The sequence below is a fragment of the Eubalaena glacialis genome, chromosome 10 (assembly GCF_028564815.1).
Source record: "Eubalaena glacialis isolate mEubGla1 chromosome 10, mEubGla1.1.hap2.+ XY, whole genome shotgun sequence".
NCBI lineage: Eukaryota > Metazoa > Chordata > Mammalia > Artiodactyla > Balaenidae > Eubalaena > Eubalaena glacialis.
Window position 1 is genome coordinate 25705948 of NC_083725.1, and position 24681 is coordinate 25730628.

General features: G+C 40.4%; 1 protein-coding gene across 6 annotated transcripts in view; it reads left to right on the top strand.

Moving 5' to 3' along the window:
* LOC133100093 (solute carrier family 35 member F2) overlaps positions 1 to 24681 on the top strand; it is a 115332-nt gene that overhangs the window by 42556 nt on the left and 48095 nt on the right. The window contains exons 8-9 of one of the 6 annotated variants that reach the window (XM_061204004.1): positions 18533 to 18685; positions 18959 to 19009. The exons of 2 other annotated variants lie outside the window; for them this stretch is intronic. In XM_061204004.1, coding sequence (XP_061059987.1) covers positions 18533 to 18685; positions 18959 to 18994 — 189 coding nt within the window. In that variant the 3' untranslated portion in view covers positions 18995 to 19009. Of the gene's footprint in view, positions 1 to 2954; positions 4003 to 6045; positions 6085 to 18532; positions 18686 to 18958; positions 19010 to 24681 lie in introns of those variants that run through there. 3 more of the 6 variants (XM_061204002.1, XM_061204006.1, XM_061204005.1) reach the window with 3 other exon arrangements.

Below are 24681 nucleotides of genomic sequence, written 5' to 3' on the forward strand. Positions count from 1 at the left end.
AAGAGTAGCCCCAGCTTGCTGCAACTAGAGAAAGCCTGCGTGCAGCAACAAAGACCCAAAACAGCCAAAAATAAATAAATAAATAAATTTATTAAAAAAAAAAAAGAAAGAAATCCATCTTTCCATAGTATAAAGCTTGTTGACTTGGCTGCTATTACAGTCATTTGAACAAATAGTTAGAATGTCGGCTGTTGCTTGATAATTTTGGTTTTAGCTGGGGATAGCAACTATATTTCTTTATCCGTATAAAATTTTGTATCTGGGTGGAAATTGCTTGGCACTGATTTACACTGTTCCCAGGAATTGGCCAGGAACTCACAATGCCTAGTTCAGTGTGTTCTCAGAAATTTCTGCTTAAGAAACATAAACCATTTTTGCTTTTACATGTCACAGGAACCAGCTGTTATCTTGGCAAACTTGCTGGTTAAGGTATTCCTGAACTAAGACTGAAGAAGTATTTATAGCTTTTTGGTGGCATCATTAAAAAGTAACAAATGTCAAAGTGAATCAGGGAAGTGATCCTGACAGCCCTAGATTTTTTTTTCTATGATAGCAATCATTAAGGGGTACAAAGTGGGCCTTAAAAGTGAGTTAAAAAAAAAGTGAGTTAGCTGTTCTTGCATTTCACATGGCCACCACTAGGGGACCATGGTGTTTTTATTCTGCAGTTCCAAGGCCAGTTGATGGTTACCCATACCCGGAGAAAGCTTGAGAGCTCTGCAGTATAACATTTGGCCCCGCTTACCTGTGCTTTGTTTTTTTTTTTTAAACTAAACATATTGAGGTAGCTTTAGTAGTTTAACTTTTACTTTTCCCTTATTAGTAAAATAATGTCCAAGGAGGAAGTAAGGTTAAAGAAATAAAAGCTTCAAAGTGAAAGTACACTTGTCGCTACCTGACTATTATAAGATCCCTTAATGTAGATATTTGCTTTTTAACTGTATTAACTTTAATGAGAAAAAGCCTTCTTTTGTGTCATTGTTTTTGGCCACATGACTTATACTATTATTCTCAAAAGTGGAACATGCAAACTATAAGTTCCTTTGCAGTTCTTCTGCTTTATGTTTCTTTGTCCCTGAATGTCTAGCAGCTCACTCATAACTCATATCAGATTTTATTCTTTTTGGTCAAAGGCTGTTTCAAGACTTGTAGAGCAAAGAGGAGGTCTGCTGTGATCTTCAGAGTAAATTACAGAGGTGGGAAATCATTCAGAGCATAAAGACGATATCTAGGATCTTAGAAGAAATTTTTAAAGACAGAATCATAAGTTCAATATGTCACTAATTTAAAAAAATTATAGTATCTAAAATAACTTTGGCTCTGATATTTTGAAACACAGTTGAAAAAGACATTAAACAATTTCTGCATTCATTGGTGTCAGACTCTGCCTCCTCTGGATTGATCTTGAGTAAATACTCACTGAACAGAGTAGCCACAAGAAATTTCCTGTATAGATCCAGACACAAAGGGTAAAATTTAAAAAACAGCCTCTGATTCAGGAGACTTATTATCTCACTCCCTCAGAGTCTCTCTCTTCTAATAAAGGTGCCTCCATTTAATCATGTGCCTTCTTAAGAGGAAAAAGATACTTTTTTCTTATAAACATTTAAAACCACCAAACCAAACAGGACATGTTTTGAATAAGTTACTTAGGTTTTCCCACAGGTAACAGTGAACATTCTATTGGAGAGCATGATTGACCTTCATGATACTGACTTTAAAAGTTTAGGGTACTCTACATAGCTTTAACTCCCTTTAATCTTTTCTGAATCATTTTTCCCCCCCAAAAAACATTTATCCAATACCAGCTATGTGCTGGGTGCTGTGCTGAGATTGGATCCAAGAATGAAACCTGTGGAGGAAATTAGTTTGGCTGCTGCTCCGGTTGACATTATCACTGGCTTTGCATCATCACTGAATCCAGTGGAGGCCTTCCAGCTTTGAGGAGGGCTGTGGCTATTCCATTCCTTAAAAAGTTCTAATGGTTTAAGGTTAAGAAGTAATTGAGCATCTATGAAACATTAAGATGTTGAAGCCAACGGTGACCCATAGAAGCCCACACCTGGAGATGACTGTAATCTACTTAATACTCATTTCAAAACCCATTTCATTTTTTCCTTCTACCTTTGGGAGTGTGTCTTTTTTTTTTTAATTAATTTATTTTATTCACTTATTTTTGGCTGCATTGGGTCTTCGTTGCTGTGCGCAGGCTGTTCTCTAGTTGCGGCCAGTGGGGGCTACTCTTCATTGTGGTGCGCGGGCTTCTCATTGCGGTGGCTTCTCTTGTTGCAAAGCACAGGCTCTAGGAGTGTGGGCTTCAGTAGTTGTAGCACGCGAGCTCAGTAGTTGTGGCTCACGGGCTCTAGAGCGCAGCCTCAGTAGTTGTGGCGCACGGGCGTAGTTGCTCTGTGGCATGTGGGATCCTCCCGAACCAGGGCTCGAACCCGTGTCCCCTGCATTGGCAGGCGGATTCCCAACCACTGCACCACCAGGGAAGCCTGGGAGTGTGTCTTACTTTTTCTTCTCTCTCATCTTCTTTCTCTTCTCCTTCTCCAAACCATTCTGTTTTCTTATTGTTTCACACCAGTGTTGTAAGCTGTGCCTAGGGTCTGAATCTGGGTCTCTCATGGTACCATGCTAAAATTTTAGTCTCTCCACTAAGTAAGTGGGACTAGTTGTGAGGTGGGATGCAGCTGGGTTATCACAGAGAAAGGCAAAAGTCCATTTCCTAAAGATCCAAGAATCCAGTTGGCTAATGTGGTGGGTGATGTGGGCAGAGCTCACACATTCACCAGTACACACACATGGGACGGTTTTGGTCATTATCATCTCCTTGGGCAACTTTCAGAAAAAAAAATTATGAGAAGGTAACCCTCAAATCTCCGTTGACAAAAGGCAGCAGCAAAGATGTGTATGTGAGGGAGCACTGTCCATAGCCTATTATCTCCTCCTAGTTTTCAGGACTCTACATCCTCTCTTTCACCGTCATCATGGTGGGGTTCATTCTGTACTGCTCCACCCCGACACGCACTGCAGAGCCGGCTGAAAGCAGCATGCCACCAGTCACCAGCATTGGAATCGACAACCTGGGACTGAAGCTTGAGGAGAACCTCCAGGAGGCCCACTCTGCAGTCTTGTAGCTGGAGAAGAAGGCACACACGTATACCTGGGGTTTCCTGGGAAGCTGGAAGCTGTCACCGGGATAAAGCAGAGCCTACTGCCTTGGGATACTTGGAAAATTATCAGACTCAGAGTGAATACTCGGTAGCATTGGATTGGATCCAGTGGTTAGATTTTACAAAGGAATACAAAATAATGTATCAAAAGTAGAAATTCCAAAATAGGGCAGAAGCCAAGGCCAGAATTGTGTTTCTGTGTGTTTGAGGGCCAATACCTATTAGTGTCAGGGAGACAAGGAGTGGAGCCCACACTGGGGTCTTAGAGGTAGAAGTAGGAAAGCAGGATTGGATAGATACCTGGGTGTGAGCCAGCCTCAGGACAGAGCCTGAAAGCAGGCTGTCCAGGCTGGGCTGGGTAGTCAGGAGGAGGGGCAGCCCAGGATGGTTTTGGAGTAGGTTTCCTCATTTGGAGGCATCTGAGTTTTGTCCTGCTGAGGCAGTTATTGTCCTTGTACAAGCCTCGTGGTCTTTAGGCCACTAGATGAGGTCTGGTGACTGATTGCACATGTTGGGAACATGTGTGGGGCAGTACTTGAGAAATCCTGGGATACAACTGTGAGTACCATAGAAGCCATAAAGTAGAGTACAGTAAACCTAGGAACCTTCTCCCAATTGTTATTATGCTACTTCTTAGCAAATAATGTGCCATGAGATTTTTATGATACTTCTTCAATACAGAGTGTTAATATGTAGCATCATTATGATATCAACTACTAGTATGACACTTTACAAAAACTCTGTATGTAAACTTTTTTAGGTAAAAATATAATAAAGAATTGAGGGTAAGTGTTCATATTATTAAAAGATTTTGATTTCATGGAAATATATTTACTGTGTGGTTTTTTTGATTACTTAATTCCCCTTGTGGATTTTAAATGACTTAATATATTCAAGATTTCCTCATATCCAACTTTTCAGAATCATGTCTTCTTAAGGCGAAGCAAACCTATCTATTTGGGGCTCTGCCAGAATGGAGGGGAAATCAGAGTAAGCTCCCAGATCATTTGCTGGAATAAACATTTAAAAATTTTGAATTACCTTAATGGGTTTTTAAAAAAACCTTTTTGAGTGAAATACCCTTTCATTTCCTGCAGCCAATTAAAACTGATGTTTGTTTTTCACTCCTTACCATTAACAACTGTCAGTGAATGGAAAAAGATTATGTTAAAATGTTTCGCTTTTTGGGGAAGACTTCCAGTTTGATTAATACACTGATTATTTCTTAAAATATCTTGCTTAATAATAAACTTGTATATATAGGGATAGTGGTGAAGTAGAGAATCTCAGGTGACAATATCCCACATGTCTGTCAAGGCTAAGCTCAAATGTCATCTCTACTATGAAGCCTTTTTTAGGCCATCTGGGCTGGGTCCCCCACCTCCTCTAGGTTCCCAGGGCCCTTGCTTGTTCACATCTTCCTCGTAGCACTTATTGAATTGAGGTGTTGCTGTTTACCTGCCTCTCCTCACCACGGGTTGAGCTCTTCCAGGTCAACAGCCTTTTATCATCTTTCTAGTCCTTTGCTCACCTTACTTCTTGAGTGATTATTAAATGAACTTTGTCTTTGGTCTCAGTTCAGAACGTTTAAGGGGAGATTGATCTAAAGTAAGGCCTTTTATACAGATACATGTCTGTAGGGAGTGAGTTATCCTACCCTGCTCTCTTTCTACCCATCACCCTTAATCCTGGTGTTTCTCCTTGCTTACTCCCTTTGGAAAGGGGCAGAGGCGTTCCAATCTGGGCATCCCAAATTAAAACTCAGAATAATGTTCCAAAGAAGCAATGCTATGAATGACATTCAGCAACTAAATAATAGTACTGCAAGGCTGTGCAAGGTTTAAGGAAGTTGTGAAGACTGTCAGTTTAACCAGCCTGCATAATACCACTTTCATGGAATATATGTTTTCAAACATCTGGCTTACACACAAGCTTCTTTTTTATTTATTTATTTATTTATTTATTTATTTATTTATTTATTTATTTATTTATTTTTGGCTGCATTGGGTCTTTGTTGCTGCGCACGGGCGTTCCTCTAGTTGCGGCGAGCGGGGGCCACTCTTCGTTGCGGTGCACAGGCTTCTCACTGCGGTGGCTTCTCTTGTTGAGGAGCACGGGCTCTAGGTGCGTGGGCTTCAGTAGTTGTGGTGCACGGGCTCAGTAGTTGTGGCTCACGGGCTCTAGAGACAGGCTCAGTAGTTGTGGCGCACGGGCTTAGTTGCTCCGCAGCATGTGAGATCTTACTGGACCAGGGCTCGAACCCGTGTCACCCGCATTGGCAGGTGGATCCTTAACCACTGGCCACCAGGGAAGCCCGACACACAAGCTTTTGAAACACAACACGTTCTTAAGTTGAAAACCTCCTATAAATTCTTTCTCAGACTATTAGAGCAATACTGATTTTTCTATATTTTTTGTAGATATTTGTGCCATTAAAAAAAAATCCTGCTGAATAATATAATAGAGTTGCTAGGTCATTCCCTAGTGTTGTATAGGGGTAATAAGTTGTGCAATTGGACTGTGGTAACACTGTAAGAAGAGAGGGCTTTGCTGGAGCCATTTTTGTTATTTGCATTTTGAATCTAGGTTCTCTTTTGTGGATGAGTAGTTAACATTTCTCATCTTTCTGATACCAGTGTCTCACAGAGAATTGGTATGTAAGATCAGTATTTCCAGCAGGTGGCGCTTTAACAATTATAAAAAAGACCTGTGACATAATCTTTCATTTTGTAGTGCCTCCATAACGTTCTGTTAAATCAAAGTGTTTTGTTTTAAAAGGGGGTATTATGATGACTGTCCTCAGCAGGGATTGCCTTTGATTAACAGTTGAAGAATGCAGGTGCCAGAAAAGTTGAAATATCCTTTGCAGGTCATAGTTTGGTGGCTAAAGTGAATACAGGATCCAGGATTCCCTTCAGTTTAGTCGGCGGCTTGAAGTTCCCACTGCTTCTTGAAACTGAGTTCTGAGGGGGCCGTAGTCCCTGTGGAATGCACCTCCAGTGAGAGGAACTGGGAAGATTTTCCTGTAAAAACTAGCTTGATGGTGCAGTTTTCTCTGCGGCTCTGGAGCCTGCCCTTTTAAGAAGCTGTCGACATGCATCTCTGTGAGGTCTTCTGTATGCCTAGTCACGATTCTCTTTTCTGTCATTATTATGGTGATGTACCATTTTCATCCACATTTAATCACTTAGTATCTGGATATATCCTCAGCCCTCAAAAGATACCAATAAATCAGGGAAATTCAGCAAATAGCCACTTAGCTTATTAAAAGACAAGAGATTTATGAGGAAATTAGGTAATGCTGAACATGCAGTTCTTCAATAGTATTTTTTTTTCCAATAGTATTTTTATAAAGAGTGTTTTGAGAAGTTTGGCTATATATATGTGGAATATCGAGAGGAGTAAAGCCTCTTTAGGATAGCAAAATTTTACCTGTAGGATTTAATGTCCCAAAGTTTCTTCCCCCAATGCTTTCTTCATACACTTTATTCCTGGTTTAAATATTGCCCTATTTAGCAATCTTAAAGTGCAGACCCTTCTGGAGAAGAAAATTGGAAAGGGGAGAGAAATGATATGAGTAAAAAACATGGGCCATTTGAACAATTATTGGCTCCAACTTACCATAACAAGCATTCAGATGGTGCCATATAATCATCACTCAATGAGCTATTCTTCATAGCCTGCCCAATGGGGAGGCCAGACTCTATATACCAGGTGAGATGTAGAGGACTTGCAGTGCTAGTAGCTGGAGCTTGGAGTCCCACTTTCCTTGACCTCAGATGTTGCCTTCTTTCTGCTTGGTGACAGTGCTTTTCCACTTTTCCCTGAGTGTTTCACATTCTTTCAGATTCATATTCTGACTTTGGTCTTGTGGTCCCATGTGGGACCTTATCCACCTTGGTCTTCATAAAAAGTCCAGTGCAGGTACCTTTACATGATAGGACACACACAGACACACACACCACCATCACCAACTCCTATGTAGACCACTCCCCCTGACATCTTATTTTTCCAGAAATTGCAGTTGTTGATAAGATTGATTGCAGCAGTTTCAGGGAATCTGCCCTCACCCCTGACACACATCCAGAGACATTTCTGTAGAACTTCAGTTTCCTAGTCCAGCTGTTGGATTAAGTATATAGGCATACCCCATTTTATTGTACTTTGCTTTATTGTGTTTTGCTGATATCACGGTTTTTTACAAATTGAAGTTTTGTGGCAACCCTGCATTGAGCAAGTATATTAGCACCATTTTTTCCAACAGCATTTGCTTACTTCATGTTTCTGTGTCACATTTTGGTAATTCTCATGATATTTCAATTTTTTTGTTATTATATATTTGTCATGGTGATCTGTGATCAGTGATCTTTGGTATTACTGTTGTAATTGTTTCAGGTGCCATGAACTGTACCCATATAAGATAGTGAATTTAGTTGATAAATGTTGTGAGTATTCTGACTATTCCACCAACCAGCCATTCTCCTGTCTCTCTCCCTCAGCCTCACTATTCCCTGAGACACAATAATATTGAAATTTGGTCTATTAATAACCCTACAGTGGCCTCTAAGTGTTCAAGTGAAAGGAAGAGTCACATGTCTCTCACTTTAAATCAAAAGCTAGAAATGATTAAGCTTAGTGAAGAAGGCATGTTGAAAGCTGAAAAAACTAGGCTTCTTGAGCCAAACAGCCAAGTCGTGACTGCAGAGGAAAAGTTCTTGAAGGAAATTATGTGCTACTCCAGTGAACACATGAATGATAAAAAAGCGAAACAGCCTTATTGCTGATATGCCGAAAATTTTGGTGGCCTGGATAGATCAAACCAGTCACAACAGTCCCTTAAACCAAAGACCAATCCAGAGCAAAGCCCTAACTCTCTTCAATTCTGTGAAGGCTGATACAGGTTAGGAAGCTGCAGAAGGAAAGTTTGCAGTTGACAGAGGTTGGTTCATGAGGTTTAAGACAAGAAGCCATCTCCATAACACGAAAGTGCAAGGTGACTCAGTAAGTGCTGATGTAGAAGCTGCAGCAAGTTATCCAAAAGATTAGCTAAGATAATTCATGAATGTGGCTCCTCTAAACAGATTTTCAGTGTAGATGAAAGAGCCTTCTGCTGGAAGAAGATGCCATCTAGGACTTTCAATAGCTAGAGAGGAGAAATCATTGCCTGGCTTCAAAGCTTCAAAGGACAGGCTGACTCTCTTATTAGAGGTCTTTTTGAAACAAGTTTTACTGTGGGTAAAATGCTATCAAACAGCATTGCATGCTACAGAGAAATCATTCATGAAAGTAAGAGTAAAGTGATGCAGCAAACTTCATTGTTGCCTTATGTTAAGAAATTGCCATGGCCACCCCAAACTTTAGCAACCACCACCCTGATCAGTTGGCAGCCATCAACATTGAGGCAAGACCTTCCACCAGCAAACAGATTAAGACTTGCTGAAGCCTCTGATGATGCTTAGCACTTTTTAGCAATAAAGTATTTTAAAATTAAGCTATATACATTGTTTTCTTAGACACAATACTATTGCATACTTAACTGACTACAAGTAACTTTTATATGCACTGGGAAACCAGAAAAAATTGTGTGACTTGCTTTATTGTGATATTTGCTCTATTGCAGAGGACTGGAATCAAATCCGTAATATCTCCAAGATATGCCTGTATATAGTGACTTTACTTGGATACAGTTGGTATACAAAATTTATTTGGTCTCCCATCAATTTAGAGCATTCAGTAGGTGGGGAGGGTCAAGTCTTAATACCTGATCTGATAACTAAAGTGTGAGACATGCCAGAGCAGGGGGATTTGGCTTAGTTGAGAGCTAAATTTGGCTGGTGAGCACAGTCTTGAGAACTCTTTGGTCATGACGTAGAAACATGGTTCAAGTCCACATCTCCTTGTGGAGAGCAGTGCAGGAGGAATCTAGGCTAGGCCAAAGGACACTGTCTGGGAGATCTATTTGCAGAGAGCAGGGAACTCTCAAATTGCCTGGAGTTCAGTGACCACATGCTAATCCTTCAGAGGAAGGCTGGCTAGATTATGGGAGGACACTCACATAGATCCCCCAAACAGGGATGCAGGGGGCAGGGAGAAGAAACTGGGAAGGTGTGAGTCCTAGGCCCCTGGTACTAGGATGAGTTCAAGAAAAGTAACTGGGGGCATCATCAAAGACAGACAACTCAATTTGGCCCTCAAATAGGCCTGTGGCCTTAGAATGTTCTTTAACCTTCTAACATGTACATTTCTCCAGCCGACTATCCTACCATTAAGCTCAGTAAGTTGAACTGAAGCACATCATGGTTTCTATCCCCTTCACTTCATCATCTGCCTCACCTTTTAATGTAGCAGGTGGAGAAATGTCCCTTTTAGAAGGTTAAAGAACATTCTAAGGCCACAGGCCTATTTGGGGACCAATTTATAACAATTAAAAACAATACCTTTCAATTTGGTTATCCTTTTAATTTTCTTCCCTCGTTACTAATTTTGCTGTTTCAACAGTGATAGGTAATGCAGTTGGGAATAATTCATGTGTTTTCAACTGAGTGGGACAAGAGAGGAAGGGCTACGAGCTCTCCGAGAAGGGAGAGAACCCTGTGGATTCCATCTACTAGGAGGAGGAGATGGACTTGAGCTGAAGCTTGGATAATGAAGTAAGCGTTAAGTACAAAAAGAAGAAGTGGAAGAAGGACTTGCCCCTAATATAATTAAATAATTATTATTTAGATACATGGAGAATTATGAGCTTTAAGCATTGACACTCAAGAACAACCATTTGACAGTACTTGATTTGGTAGCATTCAAGCCTGCCAGAGAGTGTTTTTAGTCCTTGGGAATTTGAAAATAAGTTCTGAGCTTCAGTTTTTGGCTGCTTCCCAGACACAGGCCTGCTACCCAGGGAACTATTAGAAATGCCAGCCAGAAGAGTTAATGTGCTGCTATATTAAACCCTGAGAGAGATGGAGTTCTTCATCTACAGCTTAAAAAAAACCATTAACCAAAAAGCAACCAAACCAAAAAACTCCTGGGTGAATTGGAGTTCACAAATAGATTGGCAAACCTGAGAGCTCTTCTGGAGGAAACCATCAGCCTTGGGATCACAAAGCAGCTGGCATAGTGATTGTGAGCACAGCTGGGTAAAATCCTGGCTCTTCCTATTGCTGAGTGAGCCTCAGGCAAGTGATTTCATTTGTGTGTCTCTGTTTTCTCATCTGAAAATGTGAAGATTAGGTGAGAGAATGCACGTCAAGTGCTGAGCACATGAGGTACTGCCCCTCTGGCAATGTTTGGGGCCCACTGTCCTCTGAGGGGGCTGGTTCTGCCTACCTGGGCTTGGCAGTCACTATCTTCATACACTTTGGCTATTTCAAGTTTCATAATCTCACTACCTTCTTTGTTATCTTAAGACACCCAGCTGTTTCTGCTGTTGACAGTGAAGGAGGAAGATCCAAAAATAAAGGAAATGCAAAGTAACTTGTCATTATTAATGTCACAAATATAAACTGCTCCATAAAATGGGGGCACAGTTATGTCTCATTTATTTTACTAATGAATTATTCTAGAACCCCTAATCCTATTAGTAAGAAGTTCTCTTTTTAGGGGCTCTCCCCATTCCCTGAATTACCTGAAAACACAGGGGCTTCAGCAATTCCAAATGGTTGAGGGGTGCTTTCATTCAACTTTTGTACCAGGTAGGCTGGACTGCTTATCCTGCATTTCTATTCCAAATTGTCCTGATGGTAGATCCTTTGCAATGTGGCACTTCATGCACTCCATCAACCAACTTTTCTTTTGTCAAATTGTTTGTCATTGATAATTTACTCTAAATGCCATGATTTTAGCAATTGACCCTCAGTTTGTTTTTTGGTTTTGGAGGAGTCGAAAGCCCTCCAAGTCCATATTCAGTGATCTCCAGACTGACAGGCAAATGGAAAATATTGCCAGGTATAGGAAGTATTCTTCTATTACTATATCTCCTACCAACACAGCAAATGATTCACCTATCAAATGTGTAGCACAAGCAACTGCATTCCTCCGTTCAGAATGTCCTACTGTATTTCTGTTACTTCCCTACCTTCAAGAAGGCTAAGGACCAGTTCAAGAAGTTTTCTTGTAAGTATCTGACCTCAGGTACAACTGTTCAAGTGGCATATGTACCAGGTCTCCCCCATTACTTACATACTTCCCTACTGTGCTAACTAAAATGTAGGGTACTACTACCTGGGGCCCTTTGAGATAAGAGATTGTCAGTCCAGTGGCCTTCCATTAACAAGAATGCTTACTGCAGCTTTAATCATAATAGAAAAATGTTGGAAACAATTGATCCATCAACAGGAGAAAGGATTCATAAATTTTGGTATATTTGCAAATGTACTACCACTCAGAAATAAAAAAGTATACACTACTGATAAATGTAATAACATGAATACAAAATATTATATGAGTGAAAGAAGTCAGTAACAAAAGAGTACATATTGTATGATTCCATTTATATGAAGTTCAAAAGCTAATTTATGGGAATAGAAATTGGAATGGTGGCTGCCTCAAGGCAGCACAAGGGTTATTGGAAGGGGCATGAAGGAACTTTCTAGGATAACGGAAATATTCTACATCTTGCCAGGGAGTATTGATTACCTGGTTGTCTAATAGTCTTTTTTTTTTTTTTAACATCTTTATTGGAGTACAATTGCTTTACAATGGTGTGTTAGTTTCTGCTTTATAACAAAGTGAATCAGCTATACATATACATATATCCCCATATCCCCTCCCTCTTGCGTCTCCCTCCCACCATCCCTATCCCAACCCTGTAGGTGGTCACAAAGCACCGAACTGATCTCCCTGTGCTATGTGGCTGCTTCCCACTAGCTATCTATTTACATTTAGTAGTATATATAAGTCCATGCCACTCTCTCACTTCGTCCCAGCTTCCCCTTCCCCCTCCCCGTGTCCTCAAGTCCATTCTCTACATCTGTGTCTTTATTCCTGTCCTGCCCCTAGGTTCTTCAGGAGTTTTTTTGTTTTAGATTTTTTTGTTGTTTTAGATTCCATATATATATGTGTTAGCATACAGTATTTGTTTTTCTCTTTCTGACTTACTTCACTCTGTATGACAGACTCTAGGTCCATCCACCTCACTACAAATAACTCAATTTCATTTCTTTTTATGGCTGAGTAATATTTCATTGTATATATGTGCCACATCTTCTTTATCCATTCATCTGTGATGGACACTTAGGTTGCTTCCATGTCCTGGCTATTGTAAATAGAGCTGCAATGAACATTGTGGTACATGACTCTTTTTGAATTAATGGTTTTCTCAGGGTATATGCCCAGTAGTGGGATTGCTGTGTCATATGGTAGTTCTATTTTTAGTTTTTTAAGGAACCTCCATACTGTTCTCCATAGTGGCTGTATCAATTTACATTCCCACCAACAGTGCAAGAGGGTTCCCCTTTCTCCACACCCTCTCCAGCATTTATTGTTTGTAGATTTTTTGATGATGGCCATTCTGACTGGTGTGAGGTGGTACCTCATTGTACTTTTGATTTGCATTTCTCTAATAATAAGTGATGTTGAGTATCCTTTCATGTGTCTGTTGGCAATCTGTATATCTTCTTTGGAGAAATGTCTATTTAGGTCTTTTGCCCATTTTTGGATTGGGTTCTTTGTTTTTTTGGTATTGAGCTGCATGAGCTGCTTGTAAATTTTGGAGATTAATCCTTTGTCAGTTGCTTCATTTGTATATATTTTCTCCCATTCTGAGGGCTGTCTTTTCATCTTGTTTATGGTTTCCTTTGCTGTGCAAAAGCTTTTAAGTTTCATTAGGTCCAATTTGTTTATTTTTGTTTTTATTTTCATTTCTCTAGGAGGTGGGTCAAAAAGGATCTTGCTGTGATTTATGTCATAGAGTGTTCTGCCTATGTTTTCCTCTAAGAGTTTGATAGTGTCTGGCCTTACATTTAGGTCTTTAATCCATTTTGAGTTTATTTTTGTATATGGTGTTAGGGAGTGTTCTAATTTCATTCTTTTACATGTAGCTGTCCAGTTTTCCCAGCACCACTTACTGAAGAGACTGTCTTTTCTCCATTGTATATTCTTGCCTCCTTATCAAAGATAAGGTGACCATATGTGCGTGGGTTTATCTCTGGGCTTTCTATCCTGTTCCATTTATCTATATTTCTGGTTTTGTGCCAGTACCATACTATCTTGATTACTGTAGCTTTGCAGTATAGTCTGAAGTCCAGGAGCCTGATTCCTCCAGCTGTTTTTCTTTCTCAGGATTGCTTTGGCTATTTGGGGTCTTTTGTGTTTCCATACAAATTGTGAAATGTTTTGTTCTAGTTCTGTGAAAAATGCCAGTGGTAGTTTGATAGGGATTGCATTGAATCTGTAGATTGCTTTGGGGAGTATAGTCATTTTCACAATGTTGATTCTTCCCATCCAAGAATATGGTATATCTCTCCACCTGTTTGTATCATCTTTAATTTCTTTCATCAGTGTCTTACAGTTTTCTGCATACAGGTCTTTTGTCTCCTTAGGTAGGTTTATTCCTAGGTATTTTATTCTTTTTGTTGCAATGGTAAATGGGAGTGTTTCCTTAATTTCTCTTTCAGATTTTTCATCGTTAGTGTATAAGTATGCAAGAGATTTCTGTGCACAAATTTTGCATCCTGCTACTTTACCAAATCTTTTAGGATGCAAACAGTGACAGTTTTACTCTTCTTTTCCAATTTGGATTCCTTTTATTTCTTTTTCTTCTCTGATTGCCGTGGTTAAACTTTCAAAACTATGTTGAATACTAGTGGTGAGAGTGGACAACCTTGTCTTGTTCCTGATCTTAGAGGAAATGGTTTCAGGTTTTCACCGTTGAGAATGATGTTGGCTGTGGGTTTGTCATATATGGCCTTTATTATGTTGAGGTAGGTACCCTCTATGACTACTTTCTGGAGAGTTTTTATCAAAAATGGGTGTTGAATTTTGTCAAAAGCTTTTTCTGCATCTATTGAGATTATCATATGGTTTTTATCATTCAATTTGTTAATATGGTGTATCACATTGATTGATTTGCATATATTGAAGAATCCTTGCATTCCTGGGCTAAACCCCACTTGATCATGGTGTATGATCCTTTTAATGTGCTGTTGGATTCTGCTTGCTAGTATTTTGTTGAGGATTTTTGTATCTATGTTCATCAGTGATATTGGTCTGTAGTTTTTTTTCTTTGTGACATCTTTGGTTTTGGTATCAGGGTGATGGAGGCCTTGTAGAATGAGTTTGGGAGTGTTCCTCCCTCTGCTATATTTTGGAAAAGTTTGAGAAGGATAGGTGTTAGCTCTTCTCTAAATGTTTGATAGAATTCGCCTGTGAAGCCATCTGGTCCTGGGCTTTACTTTGTCAGAAGATTTTTAATCACAGTCTCAATTTCAGTGCTTGTGATTGGTCTGTTCATATTTTCTATTTCTTCCTTGTTCAGTCTTGGAAGGTACTTTTCTAAGAATTTGTCCATTTCTTCCAGGTTGTCCATTTTATTGGCATATAGTTGCCTGTAGTAATCTCTCCTGATCCTTTGTATTTCTGCAGTGCCAGTTGTTACTTCTCCTTTTTCATTTCTAATTCTAGTGATTTGAGTCTACTCCCTTTTTTTCTTGATGAGTCTGGCTAATGGTTTATCAATTTTGTTTAACTTCTCAAAGAACCAGCTTTTAGTTTTATTGATCTTTGCTATTGTTTCCTTCATTTCTTTTTCATTTATTTCTGATCTGGTCATTATGATTTCTTTCCTTCTGCTAACTTTGGGGTTTGTTGTCTTCTTTTTTTCTAATTGCTGAAGGTGTAAGGTTAGGTTGTTTATTTGAGATTTTTCTTGTTTCTTGAGGTAGGATTGTATTGCTATAAACTTCCCCCTTAGAACTGCTTTTGCTGCACCCCACAGGTTTTGGGTCGCTGTGTTTTCATTGTCATTTGTTTCTAGGTATTTTTTGATTTCCTCTTTGATTTCTTCAGTGATCTCTTGGTAATTTAGTAGTGTATTGTTAGGCTCCATGTGTTTGGTTCTTTCACAGTTTTTTTCTCGTAATTGATATCTAGTGTCATATTGTTGTGGTCAGAAAAGATGCTTGATATGATTTCAATTTTCTTATATTTACTGAGGCTTGATTTGTGACCCAAGATATGAACTGTCCTGGAGAATGTTCCATGAGCACTAGAGAAGAAAGTGTATTCTGTAGTTTTTGGATGGAATGTCCTATAAATATCAGTTAAGTCCATCTTGTCACATGTGTCATTTAAAGCTTGTGTTTCCTTATTTATTTTCATTTTTGATGATCTGTCCATTGGTGAAAGTGGGGTGTTAAAGTCCCCTACTGTGATTGTGTTACTGTGCATTTCCCCTTTTATGGTTATTAACATTTGCCTTATGTATTGAGGTACTCCTATGTTGCGTGCATAAATACTTACAATTGTTATATCTTCTTCTTGGATTGATCCCTTGATCATTATGTAGTGTCCTTCTTTGTCTCTTGTAATAGTCTTTGTTTTAAAGTCTATTTTTTCTGATATGAGAATTGCTACTCCAGCTTTCTTTTGATTTCCATTTGCATGGAATATCTTTTTCCATCCCCTCACTTTCAGTCTGTATGTGTCCCTAGGTCTGAAGTGGGTCGCTTGTAGACACCATATATATGGGTCTTGTTTTTGTATCCATTCAGCCAGTCCATGTCTTTTGGTTGGAGCATTTAATCCATTTACATTTAAGGTAATTATCGATATGTATGTTCCTATTACCATTTTCTTAGTTGTTTTGGGTTTGTTATTGTAGGTCTTTTGCTTCTCTCATGTTTCCTGCCTAGAGAAGTTCCTTTAGCATTTGTTGTAAAGCTGGTTTGGTAGTGCTGAATTCTCTTAACTTTTGCTTTTCTGTAAAGGTTTTAATTTCTCTGTCAAATCTGAATGAGATCTTCACTGGGTAGAGTAATCTTGGTTGTAGGTTTTTCCCTTACATCACTTTAAATATGTCCTGCCACTCCCTTCTGGCTTGCAAAGTTTCTGCTGAAAGATCAGCTGTTAACCTTATGGGGATTCCCTTGTATGTTATTTGTTGTTTTTCCCTTGCTGCTTTTAATATTTTTTCTTTGTATTTAATTTTTGATAGTTTGATTAATATGTGTCTTGGCATGTTTGTCCTTGGATTTATCCTGTGTGGGACTCTCTGTGCTTCCTGGACTTGACTGACTATTTCCTTTCCCATATTAGGGAAGTTTTCAACTATAATCTCTTAAAATATTTTCTCAGTCCCTTTCTTTTTCTCTTCTTCTTCTGGGACCCCTGTAATTCGAATGTTGGTGTGTTTAATGTTGTCCCAGAAGGTCTCTAAGACTGTCCTCAATTCTTTTCATTCTTTTTTCTTTATTCTGCTCTGTGATAGTTATTTCCACTATTTTATCTTCCAGGTCACTTATCCAGTCTTCTACCTCAGTTATTCTGCTATTGATTCCTTCTAGAGAATTTTTAATTTCATTTACTGTGTTGTTCATCATTGTTTGTTTGCTCTTTAGTTCTTCTAAGTCCTTGTTAAACGTTTCTTGTATTTTCTCCATTCTATTTCCAAGATTTTGGATCATCTTTACTATCATTACTCTGAATTCTTTTACAGGTAGACTGCCTATTTCCTCTTCATTTGTTTGGTCTGGTGGGTTTTTACCTTGCTCCATCATCTGCTGTGTTTCTCTGTCTTCTCATTTTGCTTAACTTACTGTGTTTGGGGTCTCCTTTTCACAGTCTGCAGGTTCATAGTTCCTGTTGTTTTTGGTGTCTGTCCCTGGTGGCTAAGTGTTGTTCAGTGAGTTGTGTAGCTTCCTGGTGGAGGGGTCTAGTGCCTGTGGTCTGGTGGGTGGGGCTGGATCTTGTCTTTCTGGTGGGCAGGATCGCATCTGGGGGTGTGTTTTGGGGTCTCTGTGACCTTATTATGATTTTAGGCAGCCGCTCTGCTAATGGGTGGTGTTGTGTTCCTGTCTTGCTAGTTGTTTGGCATAGGGTGTCCATCACTGTAGCTTGCTGGTCGTTGAGTGGAGCTGGGTCTGAGCATTGAGATGGAGATCTCTGGGAGAGCTTTTGCTGTTTGATATTACGTGGAGCCAGGAGGTCTCTGGTGGATCAATGTCCTGAACTTGGCTCTCTCACCTCAGAGGCACAGGGCTGACACCCGGCTGGAACACCAAGACCGAAAAAAAGAAAGAAAGAAAGAAGGAAAGAAGGAAAGAAAGAAAGAAAGAGAGAGAGAGAAAGAGAGAGAGGGAGAGAAAGAAAGAAAATAAAATAAAGTTATTAAAAGAAAAATTAAGAAAAATTATTAAAAATATTAAAAAGTAATTAAAAAAAGAAAAAAGAAAAGAAAGAAAGAAAGAAGAGAGCAACCAAACCACAAAACAAATCCACCAATGACAACAAGCGCTAAAAACTATACTAAAAAAAAAAAACCCAAACGGACAGAACGCTTGGACAAATGGTAAAAGCAAAACTATACAGACAAAATCACACAAAGAAGCGTACATATACACACTCACAAATAGCAAAAAAGGAAAAAATATATATATATTTATATATAAAAAATAAAAAGGAAGAGAACAACCAAATCAATAAAGAAATCTACCAATGATAATAAACTCTAAATACTAAACTAAGATAAACATAAAACCAAAACAAATTAGATGCAGAAAGCAAACTCCAAGTCTACAGTTGCTCCCAAAGTCCACTGCCTCACTTTTGGGATGATTCATTCTCTATTTTGGTATCCCACAGATGCAGGGTACATCAAGTTGATTGTGGAGATTTAATCTGCTGCTCCTGAGGCTGCTGGGAGAAATTTCCCTTTCTCTTCTTTGTTCCCACAGCTCTTGGGGTTCAGCTTTGGATTTGGCCCCACCTCTGCATGTAGGTCGCCTGAGGGCATCTGTTCCCACCCAGACAGGATGGGGTTAAAGGAGCAGCTGATTCAGGGGCTCTGGCTCACTCAGGCGGGGGGGAGGGAGGGGTATGGAATGTGGGGCAAGCCTGTGACGGCAGAAACCAGCACAATATTGCAATAGCCTGAGGCGTGCTGTGTGTTCTCCTGGGAAAGTCCCTGGATCATGGGACCCTGGCAGTGGCGGGCTGCACAGGCTCCCGGGAGGGGAGGTGTGGATAGTGACCTGTGCTTGCACAGAGGCTTCTTGGTGGCTGCAGCAGCAGCCTTAGCATTTCATGCCCGTCTCTGGTGTCTGCGCTTATAGCCGTGGCTCGTGACCATCTCTGAAGCTCGTTTAGGTGGTGCTCTGAATCCGTTCTCCTCGTGCACCCTGAAACAATGGTCTCTTGCCTCTTAGGCAGTTCCAGACATTTTCCCGGACTCCCTCCTGGCTAGCTGTGGCACACTAGCCCCCTGCAGGCTGTGTTCACGCAGCCAACCCCAGTCCTCTCCCTGGGATCTGAACTCCGAAGCCCGAGCCTCAGCTCTCAGCTCCCACCCACCCCGGCAGGTGAGCAGACAAGCCTCGCAGGCTGGTGAGTGCTGGTCGGCACCGATCCTCTGTGCGGGACTCTCTCTGCTTTGCCCTCTGCACCCCTGTTGCTGTGCTCTCCTCTGTGGCTCCGAAGCTTCCCCACCACCAGCACCCCTGCCCCCCGTCTCCACCAGTGAAGGGGTTTCCTAGTGTGTGGAGACTTTTCCTCCTTCACAGCTCCCTCCCAGAGGGGCAGATCCCATCCCTATTCTTTTGTCTCTTTTTTCTTTTTTCTTTTGCCCTACCCAGGTACGTGGGGAGTTTCTTGCCTTTTGGGAAGTCTGAGGTCTTCTGCCAGCATTCGGTAGGTGTTCTGTAGGAGTTGTTCCATATGTAGATGTATTTCTGATGTATTTGTGGGGAGGAAGGTGATCTCCACATCTTACTCCTCCGCCATCTCGAAGGTCTCTCTCCAATAGTCTTTTTATGGCCATTGATTCCTTCTATTCAAATCTATCTCATCTTGCATTGCTCCTATTCTATATGACCCACCTGGGTTCTACCTTCCACCTTCCAGCTGTGACCTGTCTTGGTACTTCTCAGAAGGGGAAACCGTAGTGGGTTGTGAAGGAAGTGCTGCACAACAAGGATGACACAGACAGTTCCCTGTGGACACTGGTATAGTGGTAAACATCATACAGTCCAGAAGTGTGGCTGTGGGATAGGACCTTCCAACTTTAGAATTCTCCTAGAGGGTTAGGAGCCTCCTGCCAAACAAGTAAGGAAATTTTTGTCTGCGCTTTGTGAGAGGAGAACCTGACACTCCAAATAGCAGCCTCCTTCAAGGACTCATTATTAACTTAATGAAGACAAACTAATATAGGCATAAATTTTTTAAATTATAATTTTAAATAAGTAAAAATCCTAAAGGTCAGTATGCCGTGTTAGGCAGAATAATGGCCTCTCAAAGATGTCCAAGTCCTAATCCTTGGAACCCATGAATATGTGACCTTACATAGTAAAAGAAACTTTACAGATGTGATCAAGTTAAGGATCTTGAGATGGAGAGAATATCCTGGGTTATTGGGTGGGTCCAGTGTAATCACAGGGGCGCCTTATAAGTGAAAGAGAGAAGCAGGAGAGTCAGAGAAGGAGATGTGACAATGAAAGCAGAATCAGAGTGATACAACACGAAAAAGACTTGACTGGCCATTGCTGACTTTGAAGATGGTGGGGCACCATGAAACAAGGAAGGTGGGTAGATTCTAGATACTGGAAAAAGCCAAGAAAACTAGAGACTCCACAAAGGAACACAGCCCTGCCCATACCTTAATTTTAGTTCAGTGAGGACCATTTCAGCTTTCTGATCTCCAGAACCATATGACAGTAAGTTTGTATTGTTTTAAGTCCCCAGGTTTGTGGTAGTTTGTTACACAGCACTAGAAAACATACACCAACAATTTGTGGTTAATATACACTTGCATCCAGCGGTCAAGTGGTATAGGGGTACAAGAGGGCTGAGTGTCAGGCATCCTGGTTCTATTCTTATCAACTAACTGAGTGACCATGGACAATTATTCTGTTCAGGTCTCTGGGCCCTGATCCTCTTCTGTAAAATGGGGATGATGGCAGCCTCATCTTTAAATTATTTATGTGAAATATGTGTTGATCAGTACCCTGAGCCCAGAGAAGAATCAGATTGAGGGAAGGGCCTGGGTTTTGTAGTTAGTCAGACCTGTGTTCAAATCCCAGCTCTCTTATTTACTGGCTTAAATCGTAGGCAAGTTACTTAACCTTTTTGAGCCTTTTCTTCATCTGCAAAATTAGAAGGATAGTCATGCCTATTACCTCATGGGAATAAACTGTCAACACATGTTAAGCTCTTAGAACAAGTCCTGGCATATAGCAAGTGCTCAGCACACTATTTGTTGTGTTTATTATCTCTGTGACCTTAGGTAAAGTTATCATATAAAGATGGGCTTTTGTTTACTTATAATGTGGTTGTACTCTAAAAAATATGTACTTCATAGATTTCTATGAGGGTTAAATAATGGTGCCTGAGGGACTTCCCTGGTGTCGCAGTGGTTAAGACTCTGTGCTCCCAGTGCAGGGGGCCTGTGTTCGATCCCTGGTCCGGGAACTAGATCCCACATGCATGCGGCAACTAAGAGTTTGCCTGCCACAACTAAGGAGCCCATGTGCTGCAACTAAGGAGTCCGCCTACCACAAATAAGACCCAGCGCAACCAAATAAATAAATAAATATTAAAAAAAAGAAAAAGAATGGTGCCTGACACTTAGTAAGCATTCAAAAAAACAAAATAAAAAACCTCTCTTTTGGATAATGTGGGGGAATTCCTTAGAAACTTGGAACGGAATTGTGCGGTGGTTCAGTATTCAGGTTTTGGAGAAACACCTGGATTTGAATCTCATATATTTTTTGTGACTTTGGGTAAGTTACTTAATCTCTCTGGGCCTCAGCACTCTCACTATAGTAGTTTCACCTTCAGGATTAAGATTCAGAATGCGAAAAACTCAGCATGGTGCCTAACACATAGTAAACACTTATTAAAAGGTAGAAGGATGTTATCTGACTTTAGAGGTATACTTTCAGATGAAAAGTATGCATTGTATGTAGTTGATGCTCAGTAAATTTCTGTTGAATTTATTTAACTCCAGAAAATAACCTTTTTTGGGTGGATTTTCATCCTGGGGCTCATTTGGTCTTTTAAAATAAATTTTCCTCTTATTAACACAGATGATCTATTACTGTATGGAAAACTGACGAAGTAAACATAAGGAAATCACAAAAAAATTTCCTCACATCCTACCAACCAGAGATACCATCAATAATTTGGAGAATATTTTTCTAGATTTTTATGCATATGGATATATAATTAAACTTTGCACACATATATACACACAGATCTACATGTATGGCACTATATAGTACATAGCTATATAGTACAATTTAAATTTTCTTTTTTTCATTCAACAAGGTGTCATAGACATCTTTCTAAGGCAGAGAATATTAACCTTCCTAAGAGTTGAATAGTGTTTCCTTCAACGGATAACCTGAGGCCTGGTAAATCAGATAACTGGACACTAGGTGGTGGTGTTGAAATGAAAATTTTGGAAAATAAACACTGACGGTACGCAGGAACAAAAGGCTAACGGGACTTTGTTCAGCTGAATCCTGTTCCTGACATCCTGATAATGAATAACTGGTGAAAGGACATTATTCTGATTAAGATTATTACTTTGGCGGATCCATATTCCCCCAGCTTGGGCTGCAGACATCAAGCTTCTAAGATTTATAAGACTGCATTCTGATTTCTTTTACCATCCATCTGTGAAACTGAAAATCTGCTCTACTTGCTATTTCTTTCACACTCTCTCCCCAACCCCACTACCAGACACGACAGATGGATTGACACTCTTGCCGCCTCCCCACCCCAAAAAGCAACCCTGATTCTTGCTCCATGGCGGTTAGGCAAGAACTGGCTCCCTCTCTGGCCCAGGGTACTCTGGATGGTGCTTCACTTTGAGATTCCAAGTCCCAGAGACCTTGATCCAACTCTCCTGGGAATTTTTATTCCCCATAGCAACTGTGTCCACAGGGAGATAACAGATCAACCCAGACCTTCAGAATTCCAGCCTTCCTTGGGTTTCTTTTGTTTTATTTTTTCTTTGTTTTTTTGCAGATACTTTCTACTTCTGATCCCAACACATAACCCCCACCCAGACACACACACACACACACACACACACACACACACACACATCCATTGGTATTTGTGCAGAATGCTCTATTGGGAAGTGTGCAAGAAGCAAGTCTGGAGTTTCAGCTCTGCTAATAACTGACCTTGTGGTCTTTGTTAAATCTCTTACCTCCCTTACCTTATTTCTTCATCTCAGTTTTGTTAAATATGAGTAATAACAACAGCTGGCTCCACTCTGGGGTATTAAATATGTAGACCATATGTTTGCTTAGGGCCCTCCCAGCCCCACCCATAAAAAATGAGAAAAAATCTTCTGAAAGAATTTGATAATTTCTATTTTAAAAAATAGCTGTCGTAGGAAAAATCAGAACGTTATGAATTTCTTTATATTTATTTTGTGATTTAGTTTGTTTTTATCTTACACCACACTGACTTCTCAAACCACTCCATAGTAGAGGCTCCTACAAGCTTAGTACCATCAAAATTCTCTGTGATTCAGGGCACAAGGGTATTTTCCAAGTCAGAGCTCTAACTACACGGTCTATTATAGCACTGAGTCACGGACAAAATTTCATCTTACGGGAAGTAGCACAAGGGGTTTGTTCACACAGACTCTATGAAAAGCCACAAGTGACACTTGCTCTGGAAGCTAACCCTTTTGGTTTTAGCTGGAGAAAATGTCTGTCTTAATTTCAGCGTCTGAAGAGGGAGAGCTTGAGGAGATGTTTTGGGAAAGGACATTCTTGAAGCATTAAATGCAATCTAGCTTGCTACCTGGGCACAAGCAACCAAAAAGAGAGTTAACTAGTGACCCAAATAAAACATTGTCAATTTGATAACATTTGAGTCAATTTAATTCAATTCAATATATTTTGATTCAATTAACAGCTTTTGAGTCCCTACTGTAGCTAGAGTATGTGAAAGATGAAGAAATGAATTTGACTTCATCCCCACCATAAGGAGGTATAATCTAGAATACACAAACGTATACACAATTGTCTTCTCTACTGTAGTCCAGTAAGCCCAGGGACTTTGTATATCTTTTTCATCACCCTTTATCCCATTCCTGGAACATGGAGGAGCTCATTATTTTGGGGGGATGAATAAACATATAATCCATGCAAGGCAGAATGTGACAACTGCTATCAAAGAGTGATGTTGGAATGCAGAGGGGCAAGCAGTAATGCCATTAAAAGGAAAAAGGGAGCGTGCTGAGGGAAAGAAGTATCTGAGCAGAGCTTTGAGGGATGGGTGGAATTTTGATGGGGGGGAAGGAGGGTGATAGAGATTGATCTCTTGTCTAAGAGGAAACATGATGAGCACAGGCAAGGAAGTAGAGAGAGACAAGGGGAAGACAAACTTCAAAACAAAACAAAAGGAAGCACATATAGGCCTCCTGTGGCAGGCACTGCTTTAAGCACTTTAAAAGCATCGACTCATTTAATTCACAATAACCCTATGAGATACATGCTATAATTATCCTCATCTAACAGATGAGGGAACTGAGGCACAGAGAGGTCGAGTAATGTTCAAGGTCACACAACCACTAAGAGACAGAGCCAGCATTCAAACCCAGGCAATTAGTCTCCAGAGATTGTGTTAACCAATTGTGGTGAATTGCAAGAGTGGGTGCAGATTGCTTTTCTCTGTGTCCAAGGCCTTGGACTGTGACTTCATGGTTCTTCCCGTCAAGAGGTGGAGTCTACTTCTCTACCCCTTGAGTTTGGACTGATTTTATGACTTGCTTCTGTCAATCACATGCAACAGAAGAAACACTGTACCAGTTCCAAGCCTAGACCACACATGCTTCCTCTCTCACTATAAGAGCCTTTCTTGCCGCCAGGTGAATAAGCCGGAGTTAGCCTGCTGGTTGATGAGAAACACGTGTCCCAGTGTTTTGTTCCCCCCCACCCCCCTCACTTGCTGGCCCAGACAAACATGTCTCTGTGTTTTCTAGGACAGGCCCATGCTGTTCCACAGAGCTGCTGGGTCTGGCAGTACCTATTTAATTCCCAGCAGTTTAATTCCCCATACTCCTTTATTCTAGCTGACAGTAGCCATTTCCCAGAACCACCCATCTGAGCCCAGCCCAAATTGCCAACCCACAAAACCATGAGCTAAATAAATTGTGGTTTGTTAAAAGCAAAACAGGCCCCAAATGGAGTCACTTATGTTAAGCCCCAAGTCACCAACCGAGACATATTTTCAGCTCTTCCAGAAATAGAATCTTAAACCGGTTCATCAGGAATTGCCTGATCCCCTAAAGGAAAGTGACATCACCATAACCAATATGTTTTTTGCCCAGTATAAC